Here is a 20,760-nt window from a genome sequence, read left to right as displayed (position 1 = left end):
TACTTCATTTAATTTCTTTTATTGTGTTTTAATAATAATGTACGAAATACAATTAAAAAAAACCCAAAAACAAAAACAACAAAACAAAAATATCATCAAGACGCGAATCAGTAAACGAACGCTTGCTTGGTACTGCCAAATATGGAAAATGATGCTGACAGCCAATCAGGAGTGAGACAAAAACGCGCTCGGCTTAAATACAAGAGTTTCAAACGATAGACCTGTGAATTTCCCAAGATGTCACAGTATTTAATGGATTTGAGCGGTTCCGAGGAAGAACAAGAAAGTCAACAGAGTTTGCATTTAGAGTTAGAAGACACGGAGATTGATTCACTGGAGTGTAGCGATGTAGACAGTAACGTTACACCTACCCCGACCAAAAAGAAGAAGCGCGCACGTGTTTTAAGGCCATTGTCTCCAAATATCGACGCTGGATCGGATTCAGACTCAATCTTGGTAAGAAATCTGAAATGTCTCTGTATTTATTAGACTATATTTCACTGCCAGCCCCCCAATATAAGTATGTTGCATGCACATCTCTCTCTCTCTCTCCCTCTCCCTCTCTCTCTCTCTCTCACATACCCATGTACAAACACACAGTTTTAGTAGTAAAAATGTTAATTTCACATCTCTCACCTTACACTTTGGCCTTTCTCTTTCTCAAGAAAGCACCATTACATTTAATATTGTTTTTGTAAATTTATATAACACTTGCTGAGTTGCATAGTTATTATATGAGGAATCATTCTTTGAGTATTATGAGGTGATAATTTTGGTTGGGTCGTGATCAAATCCAATAAAGCCCAAAGGGCTTTATGATAGATTTGATCACGCCCCGACTGAAATTATCACCTCATAATTTTATAAAAATGATTCCTTATTACTTATATTTATATAATTTTAAACCATTGTACGATTAAATATTTAGATATAAATAAGCAAACCCCGCTGGCGCCTCAATTTGGCTTTATGGGTTATATAGTGCAAAATCGATGCGTAGTGTTATCGCAGGCAAAGACATTGAACAATGTAAATATAAGAATATAGTAGCTGCAGAACTTCTCTCAGACTTTGAAAAGTGAAGTATGATTGCTGGTATTTCATGTCGGGATCAAGATTTGCCATTCTTATTTGTAAACATCCCACACCGTTTTGCTTTACGGGGCTGGTGAGGCCGTTTAAAAGATATTAAGATGCTAGTAAAGTAATGACATCAAAAATGAAATGTATCATAACTTTTTCTGTGCATTTAATAATAGTTTTTTGTTAATAATGCATGTCCCAGAACTGTTGCTCCAAGTCCATCAACACAAATTTCCCCTGACGATACGTACAGTTTTGCAGCAAGTTATTAAACTATGTATTGCATCTCTCTTTCTTTCTCTTTCTCTCTCTCTCTTGTACACCCTTACAATGATATTTTTTACTAGTTGATTAGGTTTATATTGCATAATTTTTTTCCCCTATCAATACCATATTACCACTTACCTCCTGCACTATGATGTTTTATGTATTTTAAAAGTAAATGGTGGGACTAGCTGGTATTCACTGATTATCATTCAAGTATGGCATGTCATAGATTCATTCAAATTCAGTTTAGTTTTACAGTTGGTAAAAATTCAGTATTTGAATGGTAATTGGATCATTTTCATTAATTTTGATTCTCAGAAATCTAAAGAAAAACGCACACAAAGTTCATGGAATAAAGAATATGAGGCAACTCGGACTCCATCTACATGTGGAAAGGTATTAATACAGAAATTTAAAACTGCATGTGTGGAAATGTGTTAAATGACTGTGAAAGTAGAATCAACTAATTCAGTGACTTTATTATCAAAGATAAAAAAAAAAAAAAAAAAAAAACCATCATAATATGAATTTTCATTATTTGGTTCAGAAATCAAGTCTTGGTGCTCTACGGAGGTCTCCAAGGAAAAGACCAAGTAGTACAAGGGAGATGATGGAAGAATCGGACAAGGAATTTGAAACTGATGCTGACACTCCATCTTCATCATGGACAGTATGTAGTACTTATCATAAACAATTTCATTAACAGATTACTGAATTATATCAACTTATCAATAATAAACAGGTGACAAAAGTAGAAAATGTTCCTCCCCCTGACTCTTCAAAATCAAGTACTTGGAAATTCTAATGTTCCGAAAAAATAAATTTCACATAGTTACCTTCAACCTACAATATTTACAATTATTCATTTTACAGTTCAAATTTTTTATGACTGCATATATAGTTTTTGAAAAAAAAGTTATTTTATTTATGTAGTAAATGTTAAAGTAGATCAATATTTCAAATAAAGTGATAATAACTTTGTTTCTTTTTCTCTTAGATGACCAGTGCTTTAAGAAGATCACCAAGAAAAAAACAGTCAACCAGAGAAAAAGTGCAAACAAATGTGGAGAAAGGACAGGTATGTAAATCAAAACTACAATTTTTTAGCAATTTGAATAGAACTAACAATTTATCAGACTTATCACAACTATGTAGATGTCAGTAGATACATTGAATATCAAGCTTGATGGCAAGAGTGATGGCACGATAAGCCAGAGGTCCCGAGTTCAAGTTCAGTATTTGTGATATCAACAAATAATTATAATCACCTGCAAAACATTTTTATATAACACAATCATGTGATTTTTTCTCTTCACAGAAAACCCCTAGAGGGATTCAGTTACCTTCTGAGAACTCGCATGAATTAGTAACTCCAAGGCTTACCTCTAGTAAGGGTAAGTAGTGTGTTTTAATAATAAGTTTTTAGGAGTTGATTTTAATCAACTCTCCTATGCAGGTACTCTGGCAAACCGAAAGTGAAACAGTGTTTGGACCGAAGCACAAATTACCACCGCTGAGAAGACTTAGTTCTTGAAATTATTAGAAAAATTCGATGTAATGTATAATAATAATATAATATAATATAATAATAATAGTTTATTTCCAATTTTGGGCCCAGAGGGCATACAAGATTACAGATATTAGATAGAAATGCCAAATGTATGCTGAAGCATTGTTTTTCTAGGAAACTTATTTACAAACACTTTGAAAATAGTCAGATTTTATATAATACGAACAAGTCAGATACTTTTTATTCTCATGTATTCCTACGCCAGAGTTTAATATAGTCTCGTTCAACCAAACTCTCGGCTGTCTCCGTAAATCTCCGACAGCAGAGAGGCTCTCTTGCTTGTTGGAGATTAACGGAGACAGCCGAACGTCTGGTTGAACGAGACGAGATTTCGATATCAATAGTGCTTGGTCCGGCAGCGTCAATGTTTTTAGTAAATTCTAAAGAGGACTATCTGACTTTAGTAACTAATATATGTTCGACAAAACAATATATCCCGTCATTATTTGGTTCAAAGAATACCATGACTATACTACATTTAAGTTTCAATATTATTTGGTTTTAAGCCCAATTTATGGAGATATTACTTTCAACATAATACGGTTTATTGTTGACATAACACACATTTTGACCGTGCGCAGTGACCTCATTTTAGCAGGATTAAATTCTAAATAATTCTTAGAAATAAAGAAATTTATTAAGTTTTTTTTTTGCAAATTGTTTGAAACTACATGTATTGCTAAATTATGTCTACCAAATTTAGTAATGATACGACGTTAAGTAACATAGCTATGACAAAAGTCTTCGTATTTTTTTATTGACCCTCGTATATAAACATGATAAAAGAAAATGTCAGCTTGACACCATTGTGCCGGTTCCGACCTTTGCTTTCAATTTAGCATCCCTTTGTCTCTTAGTATACAGGCTGATGTGGGCTCTTATGTTTACATATTTGATAAATAATTGTTTAAATTCTGTCAGTTACATATTTCTTATTGTTTTAACAGGTATACAGGGGCAATTAAAAGAAATGCAAGCCACACAAAAAGAAATTCTTTCCACAATGAAAGTGGTAAGAAATGAAATAAGGGACCTGAAGAGGGAGTGGGAAAAAGAAAAGAAGAAGCACCAGAGACCATCAGTGTTCCAAATAGAATAAGGGTACACATTATTTTGAATTTGCAATTGATAGCAAGGCATGGTATTTTAATAATTTTCATCGAAATAGTACTTGCACTTTGTTTTTCAAATAGTGTTTAATTTACATGTGATATCATATTGTTCATATTTGAAAATATTTACAGAATAATGTCAAAGAATTCTACACATGTGGGGAGGACAGGGAATTGGCATGGGATTTCAAGAAAAGGTAAAACAAATACTTTATATTTCATATTTTATTGGATTTAGCTTTAAAATGAATTTATTATATACATGTATTACTGTCATTTTTACTCAGCTGTAATCTGAAATTTTTAGATTTCTCACTTATCGGTATTTTTGAAACTTGATTTTTTCTATTGTGTTGGTTTTTCTTACTTTCATGCAGATTTAATGATGAAGCCAATGCCGAAATGACAGAGTTTATTAAGAAAAGTGTAAAAGGAGTTGCCCCAGATGTGTCTTCCGAAGTCTTAGAGGGTAAGAATAATAATGATCTTTTGAGAGCAAGCTATGGACTTTGTATGATCAAAGTATACTACAACTAGGATGGGAGTGGTCAGAATGAGACTACATTTTGAAAGGGGGGGTGTCCAACTTTGTATAGATATTGTCCGATGAAATTGTTGCTTGGATGATTGATATATACATGTAGCCACTCTTGTTTTGTTATTTTTTCTTTCCTTTATCATGTTTATTACTTAGTTCAATTTTCATTTATATTATCATTATTAATAATTAAAATGTAACTTTATTATAGCTGCTGTGAAACGATATTTTACCTCTAAAATGGAAGGGGCCACCAGAAAGGCAAAGAACAAGGACGTATTACATAAACAGCGTCAGGCAACTTATGAAAGAAAAAAGGAGGTACATGTAACAAATTTATTATATCCGCAAAGTCCCTGATTGAATACAAGTTTAACTTTATAGTTGTCTATCAATCCACATGTGATAGGAATTTTGAAAATTTGATTTAAAAAATTGTTTTCAAATCCTACATAATTCTTCTCATGGCAGTATAAAACTGATAGCTTATTTCACTTGTCAATTTTGTCAAAAATGATAGTAAGAGGGCACTGTTTTGTTTTGTTTTTTTATCATGTCTTAAATGAGATATGATAAATTTCATTTTCGATAATTGCAAGTTCTTATGTGTTTGTTTTAAAGATGAGATTTTTTTTCAAATCTTTGTAGAAAGTACGACGAAGACTGGCAGCTACGGACAAAAAGAAGAACTGGACAGAGGAGAAGAGGGCCTCCGTAAGAAAGTTTTTGAATACCAAACAGGCATACAAATATATGTCCAGTGATGAGGAGGGAGTTGATGGGTTTTTATCACATCCCTACTCCTGGGAAAGTGACACATGGAAACATGTGAAAGAGAGCTTAGACGCAAAGTATCTAGAGACTTGTCCACCCAGGAGTAGGAGACTTTTGCAGAAAAGAACAACAGGAACAACGAAGGAACAGCCCACTCCAGACCTAGATGAGGAATTTTCATGGATTTTTAAATAGATTTATGCTTGAATGTACAACCTAACATTGTGTTTTGTGTATTGTGAATTTATTTAGAAATTTCAAACATGTACATTTAGAATTTTAACTTCTCAATTTATATTTTAAGTGCATGTTCTTGGGTGAAATCCTGCTGGTTGATACAATTAATCATCAAATATGTGTATGTTCTTTCATATAGTTTGTGAAAAAAAATTTTGAATACTGGGGTAACTTACCTTAGTCAACAAATTAACTTTCTAGGTTGAAACAGATGCGTGGACATTTCAAAGTTTCAAATGGCTTCCATAATTTGACTTCTTTCCATAACTCTTGCAATTATGTATATAGTTACTCCAAATATTTCCGGCTTTTAATTGATTTTTTTTATTTTTTCCATTTTAATTTGGAAATAGAACATGTAGCTACTTATTTTGTGTGGAAAAATGTGTTATAGCTTAAAGTACTTCGCTAAAATCAGACTTACACTTTTTAGACTCAAGGTCACAAGATGGCTATTTTAATTTTTTGTTCAATTTTTTTGTATCAACCATATTTGATTGCATTTTGTCATAGCTCAGTGGTTTACAGCATGATCTGCTTGTGATCCGCAGATCATGAGTTCGAATCCACCTGGTTCTGGTTGTAGCAAGCTTTAACATATTTTAAATCTTGAAATGTTTACCTTCAGATATTGTACTAATTAATCACAGCTTTTAGGCCTTTCTGGCAGAGCTCGGAAAAACACCTCGAATGTATAACAAAGTCGTTCATGAAAACCCTCCTTTTTGTAAGACTTTGATAAAAATACAACACACATTTTATGAGCTGTTGAGATCTGAGCTCGATGATGAAATAAAAACAAACCACAGAAGTGACATACAATGTTGTATAGCCTGTACTTATTTTAATGAGAATCAGCCCCATTTTGTATAAAGTTCTAACATCCGGTATTTTTAATACAACTGTACATTCGAGGTGTTTTCCGGGCACTGCCGTATAGGCCCGAGAAGCTGCGATTGAATTTCATAGTGACTTGTTATTCAATAAAAATATAACAATGTACAGTTTTGTATGGGTTTTTTTTTTTATCAAAAAATGTGAAATCAAGAACAAAGGTTGAAAAGGAATAATGATTAAAAGAAGTCGTAATTGATAAATAAATATGACATTTTGAATAATTAAAGGTGATGCAAGTTTACCTTTACAATTTGTAAAGGTCAGCTTTGTTGTGCCCACAAAGATATATTTAAAACACTTAAATATGACATTTTGAGTAATTAAAGATGATCAAAATTAATATTTACATTTCTTAAAGATCAGGTTTAAGGTCCATAAAATAATATATTTTGTCCCAGTAAAAAGTAAATTTACTTTTATGTAAAGACAAGAAAAAGTGGGACATTACATCACATTTTAGTTAAGTAAAGCTGTTGTAAAGGTCACCTTTTAGAACTTTGACTTATTTAAGTAAAGGTAATTAAAGGTTATGTAAATATTAAATTTACATTACCTTTACTTGCTTTGTAAAGCTAGTTTTTCAAGCAGTGCTAACAGCAAGATAATTGTTATATGAAGTTAAAGATATGCTCTGCACCCCTACCCCCAAATCCCCATACCGCACACAAACCCCGCGATGATTTTCATGATTTTAAAACTCTTAATACAACGAATAACGCAATTACTGATTTGTCAAAACAAAAGGTGTTTTAGATACATATGACAATTGAACGTTTTAAAAGAATTAAGTACAACAGATGACACAGGTGTTATTCTATAGATTTAATTTTAGCATTAGCATATTGTTATTTTACACCCACTACACTTATGTAGACAGTTTATTAAATAAAAAAGAACAGCGCTTAATGTCCTATTTAGATTTCATCAAGCTGCTTGTTTCGATTTTATATCAAATTTTATGTTCACTTGTAAAACGATTGTTATATGCTAAGAATGTGTAGAATAAAAGGCATTGCAGTAGTTTTTTCCGATTATTTAAGTCATGTTAAAATAAAATAATGTAAAACATTTGTTTACAAAACAAACGGTATAAAAAGGTGTCGCCTCATATTAGAATGTGCCCGTGACGTGAAGCAGATTTGGTTGTATTAGAACTTTCATATCGCTAAAAATAAAGGTTATATTTTTTTTGCAAATCAAATTCAAAATTCTTCAATAATATTTTTTAAGGTTGTCTTATTTACAATGCTGAAATAACGTAACCATTTTACTTTAAAAATTTCAAACTTTAAAAAGACCGATTCTGGTAGAGTAAACACTCGAACGTGTCAAACTTTCTGAGATAATCGGTTTATATGGAAATTTATTTGATACTATTATACCAAAAAACAAAAACAAACAAAAACCCGGACTATGCAGCTTTTACATTCACACTCTCTAGTATGTCTCACGATTCCTTCCCCATGTTATCGTTACAAAACTACTGTTTAAATGTATCTTTGTTTAGTATTTTTAAAATCAATATATTATACTTATTAAAAATGAAAGGTGTTGATAGAAGAAATATTTTTAATGTAGCCCCGGAAGTAAAAACAGGTCAGTGATGTTATCTTGGAGAGAACAAATGACGATGGTAAACGTCTGTTTAATTCGTGCTTCCGTCATTTTTAGCAGATAATTTTTTTTTCCTCACGGCTACTTTCGTCTTTCAAATGTTGTTTTTCATAACAATTTTTCGTATGCCATTTGATAATAACAAACTTAAGTTGACTTCTACGTATGATACATGAGAGTGGGCGAAATAGGAACAAAATCGCCATTCATCCTGTGTATAGAATTTTATTTCATCATCTTAGGACTTGAAACATTTTTTTAAAAATTAAAACCAATGAATAAATTGTTATATATATATCTTAAAAGAGAAACAAGTTATAGTATCTCAGTGGGATTGAATTCACTGGGAACAGTAGTTAGTACACATGTACCTAATGCACACCCAGGCACGATGCATCAAGGGGACCCCCACCCACACACACTTTATTGCGCAGCAAAGATTTTCTTAAATTTACATACAAAAACTTTAATTAACATGGAGTTAACCCCCCCCCCCCCCTCACCTTTATGGGAACATGAAAAAATTGAATTGAAAATAAGGAAATAATCAGTGAAATTGAAATTAAGGTATAACCCCCCCCCCCCCCCTGCTTTTTCCCTTTTTTTTTTTTGCTTGTCAAGATTTTCTTGAATTAATCGCCCCTCCCCCCTTTTCAAAAACGATCCTACCTTCCTTACACCTTCAAGCAACGTCCCAAAAATTTGTCAAGCATGTTTTTCTTTTAAACACTTAACTAGCATGCATGTACCTTATACACAACGTCCCAATCATTTGTCAAGCTTTCTTTCTTTCAAATACTTATGTAAAATATTCCTTTTAAGTGCATTTTTTTTGTAAAAAATCAAATTCAATAACTAACAAACAGAGAAAAGCATCGAGAGAAGATAATATTTTCATGTGAAGTCTCGGAAGTAAACAATGAACAATGCAGGTTTTTTCTTCCTTTTATTTTATTTGTAGAAAGTGCTCTGATGACAATAAACATCTATTTTACATATAGTGAATCAGTTTTAGCCGGAATTTCTTTTCCTACAGATGTTTCCGTCTGTTCAATGTAGCTAAACATGTAATAACACCTCCTTTGTGTTCTGTTTTATGAAGTTTAATAATTTTGCACTTGGAATGACTCCTGATCCATTTACTAAGAAATTACTAGTAGGGATCAAAAGAATGTTATTATCAAATAAATAAAAATAATGACACTCATATCCTGTCTAGTTTATCATGGTTTGTTTATATTGTTCCCTAACGTACCAGAGTCTAAGATCATCAAATAAGTACCATATTACTGTTCTACGGATGTTGTCTTTAGAACAAACAAACAAAATCCATCAAAACATTGTCATACTTTTATAATACAAATTAAAAGTTACATTATTTCACCGTTAATTACTAACAACAGTGCGCATTTCTCTCTTTTAATAAGATGATGACAGTAAGCATCTGCTTATTGCGTGCATGTATCGGTTTATTTCCGTCTTTTAAATGTTGGTATATAAACCAATTGTTCTCGTTGAATATAATGATTCAATACTTTTATTGATTCCCATCTAAAATACATGTGAGAAGATGGAACCAAATCGCCAAATATCATGGTAATAGAATTTTTAACTGCTTATTGAATAACCAAAGCCGCTGGACAAAACTGTTAAAAATACGAATTTTCAGAGACAACCAAGTTGCATCATCTTAATGCAGGGACGTAGCGTCCGGGGGAGGGGGCAGTAGGTCCTGCACACACCCTACTCCCGCAAACATTGTGTTTTATTTAAGATGCAAAAAAGTAAATTAAAATGCAGTCGGCATCCCACTCTTTTGGGGAGGATGTATAAAATGGAATTGAAAGGAAGGAAACTAACAACAAGATTGTTGTTATATGAAGTTAAATATATGCTCCCCCTTCCTACCCCATCCCCAACCCCCCGGATGATTTTCATGATCTGGAAAAGTTACCCCTTTTTGTTTGTTTTTTTATTTTGCTTGTCAAGTTTTTTAAAAATGATTTTGCCCCTCCCCAACTTTCAAAAACGATGCTATGTGCCTGCAATGAGAGTGACTTAAAGAAGAACAACGCCGATATCACACTTCTCTTGGTATTCTTAAAACGCACCGCACAAACTATTTGTCAAGCATTCTTTCTTAAATGCACTTCTGTGGAATTCCTTTAATGTGAATTTTTGGTTATTATATGCAATTGAATATTGCGCGCTAACGTGTAATAACATGTCCTTTGTGTTATGTTTTATGAAGTTTGATAATTGTGCACTTGAATGACTCTTATTACATCTTGGTCTTCAAGTTTACTAAACGAAATATGAATCAAAAGAATTTAATTATCAATTAAAAAGAATTCATATTTTGTCTAGTTAATTATGGTTTGTGTACATTGTTCCTGCACGAACCTGTGTCCAAGATATTTCAGTCATTGATTTATTGTAATCGTTATGAGTTTGGGGTTTTTTTTTTAACTAAAAAAAGGGCAATGCTAAAAGGTAAAGAATGATAGATGAAAAATATATGTTGTAAGGAAAAAGAAAACAAACTAAGATGATGTTACACATGTAATGTGTTAAAGTTTTAAGTCTCACTAATAAAATGGTTTCACCTTTGCAGTTCAGTTCATTTATTCGCTCAAAACCAATTCAAACATATGGTAAATCATGAGAAACAAAATAACATTAAAATATACATATGAATTTGTCAGAGGTAAACATATATAAATATAAAGGTTTTAAAGTTGGGAAAAGTTATTAAAAAAAATGAACCTCATGAAAAACAGACTACCTCGTACATCTTTGTTATTAACATACACAATTTTCTCATTAATTTCATGTTACATGTTGTCATAAGGTACGAATTTTAGCACATTGGTCTAGCCGAAATTTTTTTGTCTATAAACTTGTTCCAGACTTGTGATATTGCAACACATTCTAAAATATAATGCTAGATGCATTTCTTTAGCGCTTTAAAGATGAACACATTATGTCATTGTGTATAAACAATACATGCCGTTTTGTGTACAAAATGTATGATTGGCCAACTCGTTTTTATTTGGCGAAGTTACATATACACGCTTGCACAATGCAACCACGTGTTTATTTTTAAAAACAGTTTGTTTTTACCAGCGTTCTGTCATGTTGTAATTTTTTAATTTACTTGGCGGGTGTAAATACAAAATTTAAAACATGACAACTAGTCTGTGCACCAGTTTTCATGTTGTAAATTTTGTATCTACATCCATCAAGTAAATTCAAAATTTACAACATGACAGTTTCCCTCTCTCAATGCAAGTCCTTATCTTATTCAATGCAGTCATCGATCCATTTTTATAAAATACTCGATATGCTCTAGATATCGTGTAATGTGATCTTTAGCAAATAAGTAATGTTAAAGTACTTTTTAGCCACAAAATGAACGATGTACGTGTGCAGTAACTCAACTTGATCAACAACTTTTCATACACATATGTGTATGCATTATATCATTATATTTACATTAAAGTCTTTTGCTTTAACAATTTCAAAACAATCACATAAAGGTCTGCTTGTTGCAATTATGATGACAGCTACTGAGCTAGTCATTGAAATCGTACTAAGCTCTTAATATTTCTTGTTTTACTTCCTCGTCACGTGATCATTGAGTCTGCGCTTTCACTACACCATGCACACTTAACTCCTCCCTTACTTAAACATCTATAAACAAATAGATATACAGCCTGTCTACATCTGTCTTCTAAGACGAATGTATACTTTTTATTTGCTTTGATATTTCTGTTAGGCATACAAATCTATACTCATAGAGTTATATAGTTTGACCAGATTGACAACACCATGATGTCCATGTCCGGAAACTCTGTGTGTCCCCACGATGTCCTCACTGTGTTGTTCTGTCTGCTGACAGCATCCCAGGCATACGGTGAGTCCACTTTATGTACATTTCTAAAACTCATGATATTTTCCAAATGAGGTTGTTTTGGGATATTTTATAAGGATTAAACCAAACCATTAGTAGATAATTTAAAAGAATAAAATGTAAAAAAAATAAGGCCATTTTATTGAATTTCCCAGAAATGATTGTTAAAATAACAATAGCAATACTCCATTCAATAACCAATCTCCACACTCAAAAAATATTCCATATATCAACTACAAATATTTGAAAGGTTATATGCTTAACGTACTTCACAGGCACGTAGCATCGTTTTTGAAAGTGGGGGGGCCAGACTCATCCAAAAAATCTTGACAAGCAAAAAAAAAAAAAAAAGGTAATACTTTCCAAAATCCTGAAAATCCTAAACCGTGGGGGGGGGGGGGAGGTGGAGAAAGAAAGGAAACAGTTACTTTTAACTTCAGTGAACTTATTTTTCAATCCAATTTTTTACATGGTCCCTTAAAAGTGTGGGGGGGGGGGCAACTCCATCTTAATTTAATTTTTTGTATGTAAATTTAAGAAAAATCTTTGCTGACCAAAAAAGTGGGGGGGCCAGGCCCCCCCCCCCCCCCCCCTGATGCTACGTGCCTGCTTCATATAAATATATTGACAAGGAAATATCAAATTCCTAATGTCACTTGATGCCGGGAAAAGATCAATGGTTCGGCAGTTAGGAACAATGACAAGTAAGGGTTCTTTATCGTGCTGGCACCTACCATGATTCATGAATTAATTAATGCTGCTACTTTTATATTTTATGTCAAGTATTTTCCCCGATTGTACTACATTTGATTTATATACAGACTTACTAGAAAAAAATATTTTTAAAGCGTTTCATCGACTGCATTTTATTTCGTGTATGTGTTCGATAGTACACGTGTCTTCCGGGGGAGGGGGGTGTTCAATCTGAGACACTAATAGTTCATTGTATAAAATATAGATATATACACAATTTACATATATCCATAGGAATTTCTTTTTTCAAACTTCAATATTATTCTATCAGATATGAAATTTTTATTTATAATATTTATAACATTAGTTACTTAGGTTCTTTTATCGCTTGAACTACATTAGGATTTTATATATTTATAGGCTTTGCTAGAGAAAATTGATACTTTCAAATCGTTTTAACAACTGCATTTGAATGTTCAATACATGCATACATGTATTATAAGCTATAAGAAGCATGAGATGACATCATCAGTAATGTTATTAGAACATGTGTGTTTATCTTCACAGTTAATGTCGCCCTCAACAAACCAGCATACCAACAGTATCCAAACGAAAACGACAGATATGACGCCAGTAACGCTGTAGACGGACGTAAATCAGACCTGGGTCAATATGGAGGTCAATGTGCTGTATCACAGAACAGACAAACCGCCACCTGGTGGGTGAACCTGACAACCATCCACAGCATCCATCACATCACCATCTACTTCATGACGAACTATAAACCATTTGGTATAGTCACATTTACTGATTCTCGATATTGATAAGGTTGTGTTTAACGTATATTCCGTTGTTAGTCATTGTTTATAATGACACAGTTTAGGGGTCTTGTATCGTATATCATCAGAATCAGAAACAATATAACATGTTTGTCAGTGTTAATGTATTTATCAGTATCATAAACAACGAAACGGCAGCGCTATTTTGGCATCTCCCGGGTAAGAACATTTTTTTCAAAATTCAAAATAGTTTGATGTTTATATAAATGTTTACTTTAATTCCAAAATTTCCTTTATTTGATAACGACGTAAGTTAAGCCTGACATGATGACACCCCCCCCCCCCCTCCCAACCAGTGGTCGGACTTATAATAAAATTATCAGAGAAATTGAAATCTTATATTCGTTCAGACTATTCTCTAAATCATTTCTGGGAGCATAACTTTTGTTGAGGTGAGATTTAAAGATAACAGTCACAGTAAATAATATCCAACTTTTTACACTTATTTGACTTGGAAAGAGGAGGCACTTTATTTATTTTTAAGGTCAAATCGTTAAATAGTTATGGAAATATCGTGTAATAGCAACATTTAAAACAGGAATTTTCTAATATGTTTATTTTTTTTTCCTTAATAAATCAGTAAACAAATTAAACTGAACTCATTGCTGCATGAAGTATATAAACAATTATCTACGGATCTAGAGACTAGTCGTGCGTGTCCTTGTGTCGCAACAGAAGGACAAGCATCGCAGTCGGTGTTGGCACGATAAAGATACCTTCAGTAGAATAATGCGTTTCAATTTAAGTCGACAATAATCATTTTCGTGAATTCTTCATGCATACGTTCAGTTATTCACTAGCGCTGCTTAGGTTTAGGTGACAACATACTTTTAAACCAGACAGAGTTGTCAAGGAAACCCCTTCTACAGTAGGTGGTAGGGGCATCAAATGATTCTTTTTTGTATTATTGACATGGATACCGTAACAAATCTTTTTTTAAGTATTTAGTATTTTTTGTCTGTTTCATTGTTGAACCTTTAAACAATATAATTACCTGCATAAAACGTGTAAGCTCTGTTGTTAAACACCGTTACATACTATAAAAAGGCATCACCGAAATTTAATCGACATGAATTATATCTACATGCCCGCTTCATTTGTGCATATAGTGTGTGTCAACCATACTTGTGTATAGACCGTGTCGAGAATCATTTATCTTTATGTTTTTATTCAGCAACATATGTCATTCCAACTAAATTAATTGTGTTAAATTGTTCTTGCAGGTCCTTCTAATGACATCACTAAGTATTTCCTTGGATTCTCGGTGTACGTCTCCAATACAACAGCCAGACTACAGGGAACACTGTGTTACAAAGACGACAACTTTACACTAGACACCATACCTGCTGTCTTCACCACCACCTGTCCTGTACATGGACAGTACGTCATCTACTACAACGAGAGACTATCAGGAGTTACCTACCCTAGAGGTTACTCTGATCGTGTTTCCACTGACCTCTGTGAAGTGGAGGTGTTTGGTGAGTGTACTTTATTCTTTTAATAAATATGTAAACAAAAAGATAGTAACGATGATTTACAGCTGACTGACTTTAGTATGATATCTACATATTGTGTTTTTGATATATTCCCCACATAACAATAACCATTATTTTAAACATTATAATTGCACATTAAACAATAATGATTTTTTGTCTATGTTTTCTCCTCTCAATGCTCCATAAGAGATTGAAATGAACACTCTTATAATATGCATCATTTATATAATTAATTGCCATTATATAACTCATGAATAGTTACGTAGAAGTAAAACATGTCATTTTACATATGATCATATTACCATTGTACAAATTGGAGGATGTCCCGCTACCGGATATTTTGGGTCCAACTGTTCCGTTCCCTGTTCAGACGTCAACTGTCAGTACTGTCACATAGAGTCGGGCACCTGTCAGGGCTGTAAACCTGGATACAAAGGTCACCGATGTGAAATGGGTAAATTTGCAGATGGAAAACTGATTTTCAGTTGCCGTATAGATGGTTAATTAAATACTAATGAACATGCAGATACAACATAGTGTTATATCTCTTTTTGGTTTTTTTTTCAGCCTTGATTAGAATACAATAAAGTAAAAATTAATACGTAAGTTTGATTATTTCCCATAAGAAATTAGTTTTTATCGATAGTTTGTGAAGGAGGAACGTATGGTGCTGGCTGCAAAGAAACATGTGGAACCTGCCGTGACGTAAACCAGTGCTCTATCAACAATGGGACTTGCTTAACTGGGTGTGATGCTGGTTTTAAAGGAGATTTGTGTAAAACTGGTAAGTGTGTGGATAAATAAACACATATTAAGTGACATAAACACGCGTTCTTTCAACAGTTGCGACTTGCCTAATTGGATGTATCGTTTGTAATGGATAACCTTTCTCCATATCACACCCTATATCAGCCCGAGACACCAATATTAGCCAGAGAGCCTTGGCGGTAATTTAGTCGTGGGCTGATGCAGGGTGTAATATGGAAAATGGTTGGTATTATTAAATTTTTTAACCTGGTTTTCCAACGAAAAAATCCGGTTATTGAAATTGTGAAAATGGCGGGCGGGTGGGAGGTTGGGCGGCTGCCAAAAGAGTACCCTCATTGTACGGAGAACTCCTCCTACAGTTTTCAAGATAGGAAATTGTTCCTTAGCAGATCGATTTTACATATATTAGAGGTGTGCATATTGCTAGAATTTTGATTTCTAATAATTTATGAAAAAAATACCAGCTTTTGAACATAGTCATTCTTGGGCAAAATATTTCATACAGGGTACTCCATTTAACTGGATACAGTAGGTAATGTTTAGCAATTCAGGGTTGATATGCATTACGGATACAGTTCACACGAAAGAAAACGCGGTTTGCTGTCAAATTGACAGCTTTTCATTTGTTTTCCTATTTATTTACTTTATTTTTCACATTTTTTTACAGACAAAACACCACTTTTTTACAGACTCTCACACACATGAGATCGGTATCATGTATTAATATACACCTACCTATATAGATACACCCAGTATACGATACATTTGCCCAGAAATAAGAACAAAACCACAACATATGTATTACGTGAATTAAAATTTATGATGACCATTATTTTTAGAGTCGTCAGTAAGAAACAGTTCTATTTCAATATTACATCAGGTTTGTAAGTAGAACATTAACGTTGCAAAACATAGCGTTGTCTTTTCTCGACATTTGAAAAATATGTTTTTTTACCAATATGACTGCATGATCCATATCTGGTAACATAGTAGTACACTCTGGAATGCAACTATCTAGTGCATGTTCTTGTCCTAAATTCCATGAAAATATAATAACGCGTGAAATAGATCAGACATTGTTTTGTGACGTATGGATCATTGACTGAAATTTCTACCAAATTCTGAAATTGAAAAAATCAAAGGAGTTTCAAAAACGGTGCTATACCGATAAGTACAAGCCCTTCTGCCCTTCAGCCTTGCAGAATAGATCAGTCCTTGAAGATGTGCGGTTATTATTGTTAGCTTTATCGCATATGTAAAAACCGTGTATTCATTACTGTATGTAATACATACATTTAGTATTAGATAAAAATATGCAATGTAACTGTTGTGTTAAGAGCATCCTTAACTTCACATAATGAACAATTATCAAATTTATCCAACAAGTAACCACCCCCCCCCCCGACCAGGTAATAGACTCTATATACAGCAATTATTCCACATTGTTCAATTCAGGGTTTTTACGTCACGTCTTTGTCGACGTCAAATCGTTACAACCTAAAAAAAGGAACTCGGATATTTATTCCCAATGAACAGAAAGCCAGATACGTAGCATGCAATATATGTTTAACAGTTTGGTCGTACGGATGTTGTATCCAAAGTCAAGGAACAAAATCAAAACTACAATGTTCTGATGCATCTCAGATCTATTTTGCAAAACTAAATCTACCTTTTAACTAATTTATTTCTTGAACATTGTATTTAAAAAGCAAAGGACAATATTATGTATACCTACATTCAATTTGGCGTCAATTTAAATAAAAAGGCTGAGAAGAAATGTGATATCGTTTTTGGAGACAGCAGTCCATAATTTGAAAAAAAATTAGTTAGTCTCATTTGTAATATGGACAAACTTCTATATTTGCAACTTAATTTATTGATACCCTTATTTGTACATATAATTAAAATGATTTTAAACTTTTAGTGTGTGACAGAGGGTCGTATGGTTACGTCTGCAATGAAACCTGTGGACACTGTCGTGACGTAAACCGGTGTTCTATTTTCATAGGGACATGTTTGACTGGATGTGATGCTGGTTATCAAGGGGATTTGTGTAAAAAATGTTAGTGTTTTGTGTTTTGATATACATTTCAACTATCCAAAAATATGAATTGCAATTAGAACTTTAATAAAATACTGATAATGTTACATTGTAATCTGATACTCTATATCAACACTATGAGGTTGTTTAGGTGTTCATTACTGCTGTCTTATTAAACCAATGAAAAAGACGTTTGTTTTTTAATTGTGTTTGAGAAGAATTTATTTTTTAAAAGATAGATTACTGTTTTACCTAGATAAGTATTAATTTATTGTTTTTCCCAATAAGTATAGAGATGTCGTAATGAATTTATCATAACATGTATGTACCCAACTTGATCCAAGGGGAGAGACCACTTTCTTTCTTCATTGATCTGAAAATCTGCGTAGGTCTTATATTGATATCAAGTTTCTCAGATCAAGTTGCTGTTAAAATGAATATATATTTACTATCTAAATCAAATTATATATGAATGAATTCAAAACAATTAAAAATGAATAATATTTCTTAACACATTAACTTTATACAAATTACCATTTTATTCGTAGCATGTGACAGTGGGTCTTACGGTTACGACTGCAATGAAATATGTGGACACTGTCGTGACGTTAACAAGTGTTCCATTATCAATGGGACATGTTTGACAGGATGTGATGTTGACTATCAAGGGAACTTGTGTAAAACTCGTGAGTAGATACATATAAGATATATAAGGAAAAAATGATAAATAATGCGTGTAATTTATTGGTAAGAAGAATGAAACAGTATATAGTGATCAATACTAAGTACATAACACATTTGGTTCATGTCAGTTTGCCCCGTTGGATATTTTGGACAAGACTGTTCGGAGACATGTATCAACAGTTACACATGTGATGGCTGTAACGATGTCAGTGGTTCATGTGAATATGGCTGCCGTCCTGGCTGGATTGGATACTTCTGTCAAAAAAGTATATATTTTTTTCAAACACATTTTAATTTAATTTTGAAATGTAAGCTTTGAAAACTGTCAATTTTCATCCAAACGTCCTTTAAAGAAAAGTTTGAAACATGATTTCGTATAAGGGGATATTTAAAAAAAAATATTTAATTTTTCTGACGTTTTTCTCGTGTTAAAAATATTTTTTTAAATATTGACGGGTAAAATAAAACTGTACTATGACTTACCTGATTTGAGTACATCAGACCCCAATGATATGTCCATTGGTAAGTAGTTACACAATTTTTTCTTTTATTTTACAAAAGAAACAACTAAAGAAACAAACAAACACAAACATACTAACAGATTACAAAGCACACATTATATGGGGAACATAGTTGGAAATTGCATGAATATAAATGCACATTAAGGCTACTCTTTTGTGATAATAAATCAACGACAATATGGTAGAATTGTTTCTTGGGTGTATGATGCATTACGTTACTTTGATATAGTTTAAAGCAGCTTTTGCAAAAATAATTTTTAAAAATCTGGTAAATTAAAATAACCACGAATAACTTTGATTTGTATATATGCATTACAACGCGTTGTCGCGTTATTGTTTGGAGAAATGTGGTATGTATGAAACAACGGGGAGTAATAGAAGTGCATGATGGGTAAGTGTTAAAATTTTGTCGTTAAAGTATATAGAGAACATTTTTTCTGAATAATGCCTATTTGGTTCAAAAGTAATTTTAGAGCTTTTGAATTTCAAGCCCTTGCGGTTTAAGTGTCTGTCACCAGCAATCTGCAGTTATTTATTTTAATTTAATTTTTTTCAAATCTACATAAATTAATGCTTCTTTTGATTGAACGTTGCTTCTTTGTTAATGTTTTTCACTCATATTTTAATTAAATATGGTTTGATTTTTAATGAAGAACGGTATTTTCATTACTTTTTAATCGTCTTTGATAAATTAAAAAAATATTTGTATATTTATTTCATAACATACTTTTACTAATCTTCTCAATCTCGCGAATGTGGAGTTCCCAGTAGTATTGATGCACACTTTACCTGTTTAAGATGAAGAAACTGGTCATCCTTAAATTGTGCATACTATATGTTTAAGATTATGTGTAAGATTACTTACATGTTTTTAACTATGCATTTTGTGTGCATATATTTTAATGTTATTATTTATTTTTAACCCAAGTGTTCATTCTTCATTAGCTTGAAATTTCCTTTTTTTGTACATTTAGATTTGTTTGTAAGAATACATTTACATACGCATGACTGACGGAGCTTAGTCTGAAACGTAAGTATATTTAACTGCTAAATAAAAAAAAATGACAATAACAAACCGTCAATGTATCGCCTTCAATAACAAACTGTTATCCATATCTTTTCAAAATTGGAATGCATATCATAACTATTCGCAAAGTTTTAATACTGCATATCTGTACACTTTTTAATTTACTTTTATTACAGTAAAAGGAAATAAATAATGAACATGATAAGCGATATTTAATGGAGAAGTTATCTATCCAGAATCGACACTGTTGATTCCGTTGAAAGTATGTCATGTCATACTATTTTGGTATGTATGTAGGCATGTTATGATTTCACTACATATCCCATGTATTCTATGCAAAAATGGATGATTGTTGAATACATAGAGACAATCTCACAGGAGGCATAATAATAGATAATTTTCTTTACAGATTTTTAACAAGGCCTGACTATTGGAGCTTCAAATCTCATTGAAGTATAGGTAGTTTAAACTATTTTTTGGTATTTTTAACGCCATTGTTCATTCTATTTAGCTTTTGATTTCCTTCCTTTGTATATTTTGTTTGTAATAAACCGTTTTTATACACATAATTGACGGTGCTTAGTCATAAACATGAATACATTTAACTACTACATGTATCGCCTTCAATATTATTTTATTATCCATATCTTTTAAAATTTGAATGCATATCATAGATATTCGCCATT

At 32.5% G+C, this 20,760-nt stretch overlaps 1 protein-coding gene and 1 pseudogene across 3 annotated transcripts; both read left to right on the top strand.

Annotated features, from left to right (window-relative positions):
• Window positions 1-77: 77 nt before the first annotated feature.
• LOC128171096 (uncharacterized) lies at window positions 78-6,583 on the top strand (annotated as a pseudogene).
• A 4,798-nt stretch (window positions 6,584-11,381) lies between these two features.
• On the top strand, window positions 11,382-19,634 carry LOC128171093 (multiple epidermal growth factor-like domains protein 11). 3 transcript variants are annotated; one of them, XM_052836846.1, is made up of 8 exons: window positions 11,382-12,008; window positions 13,266-13,490; window positions 14,761-15,015; window positions 15,353-15,487; window positions 15,680-15,817; window positions 17,810-17,863; window positions 18,391-18,528; window positions 18,655-19,634. In XM_052836846.1, exons 1-8 carry the CDS (start codon window positions 11,924-11,926, stop codon window positions 18,843-18,845), a joined length of 1,221 nt encoding a protein of 406 aa, XP_052692806.1. In that variant the 5' UTR covers window positions 11,382-11,923; the 3' UTR covers window positions 18,846-19,634. The 3 variants fall into 3 exon arrangements, with proteins under 3 accessions (XP_052692806.1, XP_052692807.1, XP_052692805.1); XM_052836845.1 differs by having other exon boundaries at window positions 11,383-12,008; window positions 17,726-17,863; window positions 18,655-19,633; XM_052836847.1 differs by lacking the exon at window positions 18,655-19,634 and having other exon boundaries at window positions 17,726-17,863; window positions 18,391-18,536.
• Window positions 19,635-20,760: the final 1,126 nt, after the last annotated feature.

The sequence above is a fragment of the Crassostrea angulata genome, chromosome 2 (genome assembly GCF_025612915.1).
Source record: "Crassostrea angulata isolate pt1a10 chromosome 2, ASM2561291v2, whole genome shotgun sequence".
In the NCBI taxonomy this organism is placed as follows: domain Eukaryota; kingdom Metazoa; phylum Mollusca; class Bivalvia; order Ostreida; family Ostreidae; genus Magallana; species Magallana angulata.
The sequence above is the reverse complement of the archived record's forward strand: the minus strand, read 5'-3'. Positions and strand labels throughout refer to the sequence as shown.